This window comes from Taudactylus pleione, unplaced genomic scaffold, assembly GCF_031769625.1.
Source record: "Taudactylus pleione unplaced genomic scaffold, aTauple2 ptg000199l, whole genome shotgun sequence".
Lineage (NCBI taxonomy): Eukaryota > Metazoa > Chordata > Amphibia > Anura > Myobatrachidae > Taudactylus > Taudactylus pleione.
In genome coordinates, this window is record NW_028284601.1 from 4467683 (window position 1) to 4480143 (window position 12461).

The 12461-nt window shown below is 45.9% G+C and overlaps 1 protein-coding gene across 1 annotated transcript in view; it reads left to right on the forward strand.

Annotated features, from left to right (window-relative positions):
* MAP4K1 (mitogen-activated protein kinase kinase kinase kinase 1) overlaps positions 1–12461 on the forward strand; it is a 135672-nt gene that overhangs the window by 51385 nt on the left and 71826 nt on the right. The window contains exon 2 of the mRNA XM_088477174.1: positions 7361–7418. Within this exon, the coding sequence (XP_088333300.1) occupies positions 7361–7418 (58 nt within the window). The remainder of the gene's footprint in view (positions 1–7360; positions 7419–12461) is intronic.

The window sequence follows — 12461 nt, forward strand, 5'->3', positions numbered from 1 at the left end:
TTCTACCTACAGCAGCAAAGGTTGACCACTGGTAGCTGTCAGGAAGCAGTCAGTAATATGAGTGACCTCACTCAGAGGAGTCTGTACTTACCTGTCAACAGCTGCACCTCAGTCACCTCACGTCCAGCAGCAATTCACTCACTGTAATCGTTGCATCGCTCACACAGCACAAACCGATATATAACGTCTGCTGCCTTTGTCAGCACGCAGGCGTCCGCATCCCCTGATTGGTCAAAGCACAGTCAAACAGTCTGCCCCTATTCCCACCCCCAACACAAGTAATCAGCAAGGCGGGAGGCATGGCTCCAGTTCAAACCAGCTCGGGGTTGTAAGACTGCTCACGGTTGGCTCCCAGGCAGGCGCGTGTGATTGGTGGGCAATTACTGGCAGGTCCAGACCGCCCTCTGTGACAGTGGCTGCCCTCCCTATGAAACCGGGACATTTGGGCATCCCAAAGGCTGTCTTCGGGACTCTGGGACACAGACCTTAATTCCAGTATTATCCTGAGAAAACTTGGATGTAAAGCAATTCTACCAGGGAGGCATGCCCCTCCTAAACAATAGAATTACTATGCATGTTGCAACATGCCGTAAAGGGGATATTTGTCCACCTCAGCAGTGCTGAAAAATTGTACAATGTCCCCCTCAGCAACAAACTCAGTCCCCCGCTGGGCCCCTCCAACAAGCCAAGGCCTGGGTAAAGCATATTGCATCAATATGGGACACAGCAAGTTGCTTTCAAATTCGAAACAATCCCGTATTATACAGGACGGTTTGGGCCAATTGAGTAGGAGGCTCATGACTCCATTTTCCCTAGGGCCCATAGTAGAGAGTTTGCTGCTATCTACTAATCTGTGCAGTCACACACCCCAGAGCGTGTTCGCACCCCCCTCATATAGTTACCCAGCAGACTCAGGAGAAGTCTATAACCGCAATGAATGTTGTCTTACAATGTGTTATAGGCCTGCAGGTGTCCTGTGCACAGCAATATAATTATAACAGTTCTAGTTTGCAGAAATTAATCCTACCCAGCAACATGTTCATTGGAACCCACAGGACACCCCCTCCTACACTAAGGGTTCCCCTAATGCGGTTTGTAGACTGTAAGAAAGCAGAGGCGGTTTCACTTCTTCCACTTGGTAACGGAATACAGAAAATGACATTTAAATGTTACTAGAATAAGGTGGAAATGTAGATTTACATGCATTAGTTTATATCACTTCATAAAGTGGAACTAAACTTAAAGAACAAAACATTCAGGGGCGTATCTATCTATAATGGTTGCAGGGTGTGTGGTGCACACGGGCACACCCTGCACCCATATTATCTAAAACTTACCTCTCCGAGGTCCTGCGTTAGGTGTCTCAGTGCTGCTCAAAACGCCAGAAAATGGGCGCTGCGGCCATTTTTCTTTCTTTTTACACAAGCGCAGTGAGGAAAAACGCAAGGAAAATGGTGCCCACACCATTTCTCCGGCAATCTGCTCATGCCCAGTAGACTCTGGGCACACTCTAGTGCTCAGAGCCTACTGATGCTGCAGTGGCCGGCCAGCCACGCCAGTCAGATGCCGGCCGCCAGGGAGAGAGGAGGGGGCTCTTGACGGGGAATATACACGGGCCCCCTCCTCTCTTAAGACGCCTCTGAAAACATGTATAGTATATGCATCGGCATGATTTCGCCCATTTTTTCTAAAAGCAGCAACAATTTAAAAGGCAAAACCAACCTGGAATCAAGCAGAAGCTTATGTCTCACATAGGGTTGCCACCCTATAATACAGATCGTCCCGGATTTCATAATAAAATATACATCCCGTATTGGCGCAGTTAGTCCCGTGTTAGGTTTGTGGAGTGGAGAAGTGTAATTTTACTGGTGACTGTGTAAGGCCGGAGGAACCGCCCCTGCAGCCCCTGTGCAACGTGAGCATGCATGTGACCTGACGTAACTCCGTAGACCGCAGATGGTGAGAGAGTGTGGGGAGGAGCACTGGTGGTTGGAGGCAGAGATCCGGGCGGCGATGGCGGGTGTGGAGCGGCTGTACCGTCACACACATTCACCACCATACACTGGCTACTGGGGAAGGGGAAGCCGTTCTGGAGTCTGGGGTATTCTAGTTTTAACCTACAGTATTCCCAGTTTTTTGTTTTTCCAGTCCTTTTTGGGCCAAATGTAATAGGTTGCGATTTTGGGTTTTTTTTTGCGAGTTTGACAGTAAATTTGCATGTTTTGGCTAATCGCAAATGTAATAGAGCGTGAGAACAGGTTTTTTTGCATTTTTTACTTTTTCCCCCAAATCTCAAATTGCCAAATCGCATCCAGATGTTTTCCCATTCTAAACTTACAACTCTCCAAATGTAACAGGTTGCGATTTGCAAATTCGCAAGCCAAACTTGAAAAAAGTTTGCCAGAACTTTAGACCAGGTTCAAATGGACGAGAGTATCCTGAAACATGCAAATATCCATGAGATACGTGCATGTTTCTGTGTGTACATATAAAAACACTTTAAAAAAAAAAAGACATGCACCCCCTCCCCGGTAGCATAACCATCACCGGACTATATAAAGCCGGTCCAGGTTTTAAAAATACAGGGGCCAAAATGCGTAGGGGGCCCCTGTATATTAAGTACCAGCACAGGGCTTTTCTGAGCCAGTCCTGGTTGTGGAAAAACAGGGGACAAAATGAGTAGGGATCCCCTGTAATTTCTATAACCAGCACAGGACTCTTTCTAGCGGGGGTGTAATGCCACAGCCAGGGAAAACCTTTCACCAGTTTCCCCAGCCAAAGCTTTACCCCTGACAGCTAGTCAGCCCAGGCTGGGCCCAATAAAGGGGCACCCCAGGTATGGGCTGATAGCCCTGGGCTATCCCCGGCACCCCAGGCCAGTGGGTGCCGGGTTGATAGTGTAAATGTGTTGTGTAAAATAGAAGTTTTAATATTGTCTTTAGCTGTGGTACTACACGTCCCAGCAAGCTGGTATTTGGAGAACCACAAGTACCAGCATACGGGGCATTACAGTCCCACTGGTACCTGTAGTTCCACAGCCAAATAAATATTTAAATAAAGACAAGACACACCATGAAAGTACAATTTTATTTAAACACACATGCACACTCACACTAACTGGCACACATACTCACCTAGTATCCCTGATGACATCATGTCCCCTTGCCAATAGGATTATTACAGGTGTAACTGTAAGTTTTGGCCATGTAACACGATGAAAGTGTTTCCATGCCTGTGGCAGTACCCTCCCCCCACTATAAATAGTCCAGTGCTGGTTATGGAAATTACAGGGGACCCCTACTCATTTTGTCCCCTGTTTTTCCATAACCAGGACCGGCTCATAAAAGCCCTGTGCTGGTACTTAACATACAGGGGCCCCCTATGCATTTTGGCCCTATAGTTTAGAACCAGCACAGGCTGTACAGAGCCCGGGGCTGGTTATGCTTCTGGGGAGGGGGTGCACGTATTTTTTTTTTTAAAACACACCAACAGAAGCCTACCCGGATCTCACTGATCTGTGATGGCTTCTGTATAGTCGCTAGTTGCATTAAAAGGTGTTCGTTTACATAGGGAAATACTTGCATAGATTCGTATAGTGTAGTAGCCTCGAGCTCAAAAGTTTGCAGGCATTTACATTTGCGAGTCCCAGCACCAACTCGCACCTTAAAAAAATGCGCAAAGGTGCGAGTTGGATTTTTACTTTAAATTGTGTGATATTATATACATTCACTTGTTTACTTGATATGTATCACACTTTTTTGTTAATTTACAATTATTTACTTTATAATTCAGTGAACACTGACATAATAGCGGATTGAGAAACCCAGCAACCATCCAATATATATCTGTGCACTTTTGCAATTTTAAGAAACAACTTTATTATATTCCACATGCTATTTTTTAGACACATTTGTTCAGGATTCATTGGAAAAATCGATTTTCTTTTTAAAATGTGTTCTCCCACCTTTTTGTTCCACAGGGTTACTTATTGATACTTCACATGCATCTGTCCTAGTTTAACACAGTGTGGCATATAAGAGCAAGTGAGGTCTCCAAATCATATATAGGGGTGTAAGGGGCCTCTAATAGCATACAAAGGGTCATGATGGGGCTCTTCATTACAGTGATAAGAAAATGGTTTGAAATCTAGACAATTAAAATGGTTACCTAATTGCGGTTTTGGTCACTCCCCTAGTTGTGGTAACTCTAATGTAAGGCTATTGCATTTTCTCTACATATGTATAAATGTAGCAAGGGATGATCAGTCCAACAAGAATCCTGTCAGCAAGGGAATATCAGTCCAACAAGAATCTAGTCAGCAAGGGAATATCAGTCCAACAAGAATCCTGTCAGCAAGGGGATATCAGTCCAACAAGAATCCAGTCAGCTAGGGGAGATCAGTCCAACAAGAATCCAGTCAGCTAGGGGAGATCAGTCCAACAAGAATCCAGTCAGCAAGGGGAGATCAGTCCAACAAGAATCCAGTCAGCAAGGGAAAATCAGTACAACAAGAATCCAGTCAGCAAGGGGAGATCAGTCCAACAAGAATCCTGTCAGCAAGGGACTATCTGTCCAACAAGAATCCAGTCAGCAAAGGACGATCAGTCCAACAAGAATCCAGTCAGCAAGGGGAGATCAGTTCAACAAGAATCCAGTCGGCAAGGGAATATCAGTCCAACAAGAATCCAGTCAGCAAGGGTAGATCAGTCCAACAAGAATCCAGTCAGCAAGGGGGGATCAGTCCAACAAGAATCCAGTCAGCAAATGACGATCAGTCCAACAAGAATCCAGTCAGCAAGGGGAGATCAGTCCAACAAGAATCCAGTCGGCAAGGGAAGATCAGTCCAACAAGAATCCAGTCAGCAAGAGTAGATCAGTCCAACAAGAATCCAGTCAGCAAGGGGAGATCAGTCCAACAAGAATCCAGTCAGCAAGGGGAGATCAGTCCAACAAGAATCCAGTCAGCAAGGGGGGATCAGTCCAACAAGAATCCAGTCAGCAAATGACGATCAGTCCAACAAGAATCCAGTCAGCAAGGGGAGATCAGTCCAACAAGAATCCAGTCAGCAAGAGTAGATCAGTCCAACAAGAATCCAGTCAGCAAGGGGAGATCAGTCCAACAAGAATCCAGTCAGCAAGGGGAGATCAGTCCAACAAGAATCCTGTCAGCAAGGGAAGATCAGTCCAACAAGAATCCAGTCGGCAAGGGAAGATCAGTCCAACAAGAATCCTGTCAGCAAGGGAAGATCAGTCCAACAAGAATCCAGTCAGCAAGGGAAGATCAGTCCAACAAGAATCCAGTCAGCAAGGGAAGATCAGTCCAACAAGAATCCAGTCGGCAAGGGAAGATCAGTCCAACAAGAATCCTGTCAGCAAGGGAAGATCAGTCCAACAAGAATCCAGTCAGCAAGGGATGATCAGTCCAACAAGAATCCAGTCAGCAAAGGACGATCAGTCCAACAAGAGTCCAGTCAGCAAGGGGAGATCAGTCCAACAAGAATCCAGTCAGCAAGGGACCCTGTGCACTAGTGGGGCGGGAGGAGGGTGGGAGGCAGCCTATAATAGTGGGGGATGGTGGGGACCCACTTTCTCTCATCCGACCATGTGCCACTGATACTTAATTTGGTTGAATGCTGGTTAAATTTTTTTCTTATACATATTTTCATAGGCATACATGAAGCCATACAACAATACCCCCATTATCACGTGTTGCAGAACATGACTTGGTTTGACCAAGACAAAATGCAAATAATACCTTGGCGGTGTCTGGGTGCTGTAGCGGAACATACTGTACCCTTCTGTAAGGGGAGCGTGTGTAACCGTATCACATCTAGAGCTGAGCGTCTTGTGGTCTTTACACCCTATCTATGTTCAGCAAATTTGTGATATTAATGTTATTACAGGCTATCAATGTACCAGTTTGTGGGTGTATAGCACGTCTATGTGTGTGTGTGGTTTATTGATTCACTGTGTGTCATTGTGTCTCATAATAATGTGATCATTGTCGGTATCTCAGCATCACAACACTGGTGGGCGAGGAACAATGACATGAAACAAAGCTGAATGTACACCCAGAACCGATGCAAGGTTTCTAGGCGCCCTAGGCAAAGCTGCACCCTAACGCCCTACCTCCCCCCAATACCCTCTTCCAAACAACACACACACACACATCATGTTATAACCTGACTTTGCTGTTTCACATATGTGCAGTGAAATTTAAGCCCAGACTAGGGCTGTTAGTACCACTTTTGTAGAATAGTGAAATTGTTAATAAAAAAAAGAAAAATACAATAAACAGAAGATGTAGATAAAAATGTATGATCTACTGTAAATGTCATTTAAAAAAACCCAAAACAACAAGTATTAGTTAGTACCCCATCCTAAAACCATACAGGTGTAATTTAAAGGGGATTATCATATATCATGAAGTTTTTGTTATTTCTTTCTTGAAAATCTACCTTTTCAACATTAAAAAGTGTAATAGGGCCCATCCATCAGTGATGGATTGCCGCGATCCCACAATACTGCAACCCAGCATCGCAGAAATCCAACATATTGGATTTTCCCGTTTTGACTATCGCGTTCAAAAAATGATCGCGATCGTCAAATCGGGGACATTTAACATGTAATATTTCAGCGATCCTGCGACAGATCGCTGACCATCGATGTTGGCCGGCCTGCGTTTCCACCCGGAAACTGAATGAAGCATTCTGAAGCACACTGAATGAAGCATTTCTCATTAGAGTGGCCATGTCTGAAAGTTTTTGTATTTGCAATCTTTATTTGAAATAGTGAAAGCATACAATGATAACATTAACAATATAGGTAAACTGATAACACAACAGAACAGACCGTGGGCAATAATATTCACTAAACAACTGAATGTAATATTCAATACAAAGCGATCATGGTTTTATATTGAATATAATTGCCTCTTTAAATTCAGCGGCCAAAACAGCTGAGGATGCAGCGCTGTAGGGCATAGTAAATGTATCCACATGGTTTTAAAAGTCATTGAGGTTACATTTAGCAGAACATCACATTTCTAAATTAAGACTTAAGTTTTAGAACTGCTGGCGGGTAGGGTGGGGGTAAGACATGACACAAAAGAACGGACAAAGGTTAAGTTACATAGATATTGTTTTATTTCTGCTCTACACAGACAATAAATGTCATCTGCAATTCATGTTTAATATTCACCATTATGCAAAGAAACAAGGTTTTATATGCAGAATAATAGTGGTTTATTTATGTGATGGATGACTGAGATGTCTGTGCAGCTTGTTTATTTTGCCATATCATCTTATGTAATCATTTCCCCTACCTGACCGTGCATAATTCTGCAATTTCCCTTCTGTAGGCCAGGAACAAGGTAACTGGGGATTTGACAGCAGTGAAAATTGTCAAAGAGGAGTCTGGTAAGTCCCATCCTTCCTTATCTAATATATAAAATGTGTCTGTACTCTGTACCTTACTGCATGAATCAGACACTATACAATTACATACAGACACTCTCACTTTAATAAACTAATAGATTAAGGGCCGTATTCAATTAGATGCGAAAAGTCGCATATGGTGAAAAGCGTTCGCCGGTGCGAAGTTTTCGTGTATACAATACATGCGTATCGCGCTATCCAATTGCATGTGTGAAAACTCCATAGGCAGAAACCGGCAAAATGTTCTCCCCATCTCAGAGCAGGTGATAAAATGTGCAAAGTCTCCATTTTTGGATAAAAATGTGGGGACCTGGTTCAGAACCCTTAATGACTAATTAGGCATAAAAAAAAAAAAATTTGGGGGGTGAAAATGTAAAAAGTGTTGGAAAATGGGTTTAAAGTATTGGGGGTCTGATTCAGCAAGGATAGCAATTGCAAAGGTGCACACAGGCATATACTGTAGTGTGTATCGCACGCAGGCATATACTGTAGTGTGTAGCGCACGCAGGCATATACTATAGTGTGTAGTGCACGCAGGCATATACTGTAGTGTGTAGTGCACTCAGGCATATACTGTAGTGTGTAGTGTAGGCATATACTGTAGTGTGTAGTGCACGCAGGCATATACTATAGTGTGTAGTGCACGCAGGCATATACTGTAGTGTGTAGTGCAGGCATATACTGTAGTGTGTAGTGCAGGCATATACTGTAGTGTGTAGTGCACTCAGGCATATACTGTAGTGTGTAGTGTAGGCATATACTGTAGTGTGTAGTGCACGCAGGCATATACTATAGTGTGTAGTGCACGCAGGCATATACTGTAGTGTGTAGTGCAGGCATATACTGTAGTGTGTAGTGCAGGCATATACTGTAGTGTGTAGTGCACGCAGGCATATACTGTAGTGTAGGCATATACTGTAGTGTGTAGTGCACGCAGGCATATACTGTAGTGTGTAGTGCACTCAGGCATATACTGTAGTGTGTAGTGTAGGCATATACTGTAGTGTGTAGTGCACGCAGGCATATACTGTAGTGTGTAGTGCAGGCATATACTGTAGTGTGTAGTGCACGCAGGCATATACTGTAGTGTGTAGTGCAGGCATATACTGTAGTGTGTAGTGCAGGCATATACTGTAGTGTGTAGCGCACGCCGGCATATACTGTAGTGTGTAGTGCAGGCATATACTGTAGTGTGTAGTGCAGGCATATACTGTAGTGTGTAGTGCACGCAGGCATATACTGTAGTGTGTAGTGCACGCAGGCATATACTGTAGTGTGTAGTGCACGCAGGCATATACTGTAGTGTGTAGTGCAGACATATACTGTAGTGTGTAGTGCACGCAGGCATATACTGTAGTGTGTAGTGCACGCAGGCATATACTATAGTGTGTAGTGCAGGCAGGCATATACTGTAGTGTGTAGCGTACGCAGGCATATACTGTAGTGTGTAGTGCAGGCATATACTGTAGTGTATAGTGTAGGCATATACTGTAGTGTGTAGTGCATGCAGGCATATACTGTAGTGTGTAGTGCACGCAAGCATAAACTGAAGTGTGTAGTGCACGCAGGCATATACTGTAGTGTGTAGTGCATGCAGGCATATACTATAGTGTGTAGTGCAGGCATATACTGTAGTGTGTAGTGCACGCAGGCATATACTGTAGTGTGTAGTGCACGCAGGCATATACTGTAGTGTGTAGTGCACGCAGGCATATACTGTAGTGTGTAGTGCAGGCATATACTGTAGTGTGTAGTGCACGCAGGCATATACTGTAGTGTGTAGTGCACGCAGGCATATACTATAGTGTGTAGTGCAGGCAGGCATATACTGTAGTGTGTAGCGCATGCAGGCATATACTGTAGTGCTGGGGTGTCCAACCTTTCACCTTCCCTGGGTCACGTTAGAAGATGAAAACTTGGTTTGGGCCGCACATAAAATAAAATAACAGTAACGTAGTAGTAGTCCCCCCCTTGTAGTGCCCCCATAGTAAACCCCCCCTTGGTAGTGCCCCCATAGTAATCCCCCCCCTTGGTAGTTCCCCCATAGTAATCCCCCCCTTGGTAGTGCCCCCATAGTAATCCCCCCCTTGGTAGTGCCCCCACAGTAACCCCCCCCTTGGTAGTGCCCCCACAGTAATCCCCCCCTTGGTAGTGCCCCCATAGTAATCCCCCCCCTTGGTAGTGCCCCCATAGTAATCCCCCCCCTTGGTAGTGCCCCCATAGTAATCCCCCCCCTAGTAGAGAGAGACTTAATAAAAAAAATAAAAAAAAACACTTACCTGAAACTCCCGCTCCTGGTCCCGACGCTTCCACCGGCTCCTCTGGCCGCTTTGCATTATGGGAGAGACGTCGTCATGACGACGGCTCTCCCATTACCCACTGCGGGAGCCGGAAGATGGCTCCCGCAGTGGGAGCAGCGGCAGCCGCTGAGAGTCTGACAGACTCTCAGCGGCTGCTGATTACAGCAAACACAAAGCTGCCGTCTCCGGCGGCTGTGTGTTTGTGCTGTGTAGCGCTGACCGGACTCCATCCGGTCAGCGCTACACACGCGGTGCAGTCTGTGTCACAGTGACACAGACTGCACCGGCCCTCGGCCCGCATGACGCTGCGGCCCGGGGGTCACATGGCACCCTGCCCCCCGGCCCAGCCCGCCACTGGTGATTACGCTGGCGGCACAGTGAATGAAGGAGAGCATGGGGGCGTGGTCTGGGGGCGCCGGGACTACAGTGAGCAATCCCGGAACAGCGGGACATATCGTGAATGTCCCACTGAATCCGGGACACTTGAGAGGTATGCGGGCCGCATTACGAGCCGACCTGGGCCGCATGCGGCCCGCGGGGCGCGGGTTGGACAAGCCTGCTGTAGTGTGTAGTGCAGGCATATACTGTAGTGTGTAGTGCAGGCATATACTGTAGTGTGTAGTGCACGCAGGCATATACTGTAGTGTGTAGTGCAGGCATATACTGTAGTGTGTAGTGCATGCAGGCATATACTGTAGTGTGTAGTGCAGGAATATACTGTAGTGTGTAGTGCACGCATGCATATACTGTAGTGTGTAGTGCACGCAGGCATATACTGTAGTGTGTAGTGCAGGCATATACTGTACTGTGGAGTGCACGCAAGTATAAACTAGTGTGTAGTGCACGTAGGCATATACTGTAGTGTGTAGTGCATGCAGGCATATACTATAGTATGTAGTGCAGGCATATACTGTAGTGTGTAGCGCATGCAGGCATATACTGTAGTGTGTAGTGCATGCATATACTGTAGTGTGTAGTGCAGGCATATACTGTAGTGTGTTGTGCAGGCATATACTGTAGTGTGTAGCGCACGCAGGCATATACTGTAGTGTGTAGTGCAGGCATATACTGTAGTGTGTAGTGCACACAGGCAGCTTTGCAATGCGATCCTTGCAATAATGCAAATGCAGCAGGAATTGTATGACACCTCTTACTGCATTTGCGATCCCAGCACTGTGAAGGAGGCCGCAGGCTGAGATCACCATCGCGATCATCAGTGGTCGATCGTTGCGATGGTGGACAGTGCCGGGCAGCCGACCAGCTGAGTAAGCCTCAGCTTACTCAGGCTGGCCGGCTTGCGAGCCCAGAAGACTGTGTACGTCCACGCATTCTCTGGGCTGGTCACTCCCGGAAAACTGGGCAGCTATGCCCTGTTTCCGGGAAGACTGGCCACCCCCACACCGCCCCTTAAATGCCTCTGGCTGTCAGTCAGGCAGAGGCATTCAAGGGCTTACGTGCAATTGAGCAGGACCCATTCTGCACACTCACAGAATGGGTCCTGTGTATGCGCAGATTCCCGATAATCAGTGTGTACTTCTGAATCTTGCTCTGGGTCAGGTATTTTGGGGGGCTGTATGGATGGAACAGGTGTTTTTAGGATTGCAGGTGGCTACTGTAGGTGTATATTTAAAATGTTTTAAAACTGCACTTTATAGACACAAAAATATAGTAACACCCATTTTAATGTACCCCCAATTTAAGTACAATTATTTCTTCCAAAAGAAATATCTTTATATAATTTTTACACTTCTATATTGATATCAAGTGTCAGGCTTTTTATGGGTTACAGACTGATTTCCTCAAAATGTGCTGTACTTTTAGCTTGCTTCGCCATGCGCAGTTTTCGCACGTATGCGTTTTCGCATGTCTTGCAATTGGATAGTGTGAAAATCATTGAGAAAGTATAGGAAAAGATTGCATCAAAACTGGCGAATGCGGCGATAACTTTGCCATGCGAATGCTTTTCGACAAACGTGACATTTTTCGCACCTAATTTAATATAGGCCTAAGTGGTCTATTTATGGACGCTGAGAATGTTTCTTTTTGCCGGATAAAGGCTCTGTCACCTCTTACAACACTTACCTATATAGCTATATGGGGATGGCGACCTTAATCAATTTACCAAGCAGTGCCAACAAGCTCAACCACAAACTAACGTCACCTCAGCATGGAGCTTTCTTATTGTTAAATGTCAATGGGCACCACAGTCGGACTGGCCATCTTGCTCTACTGGCAAATGCCAGAAGGGCCTATTGCCTGATGGGCCGGTCCGACTGCCTGAAGACCTGGCCGAGCATCTCCACCACTTATCCAGATTGTGGAGATGGGGCATTGAGCGAGGCTTTGTCCCTGTGACTTGCAGAACGCAACTCACCTTCTCCCCCGAGATGTGCCATCATGCCCATTTTCCCCATGCACACAAACAATGCTTGGGCTGATTCTTGTCCCAGTCCATCCCTAATGGGTACCAATAATGCTTGGCAAAATTACTGTGCAATGGTTCACATTTTAATCGCGCCTGCACATATCTCTTCTTCATGCCACCAGCTGCGTAAAAGGAGATCCGGCATGGTAAATTGCTGTGGTACATCATTGTGTACTGATGCATAATTATAGTTACCACTGGCCCACTGCCACCACTGGTAAATAGACCCCATAGAGAGGCTCTGCAGTGAGGATACCTCTCAAGGTGAGTGGGTGGCAAATAGTCATATAAAGGATTCAT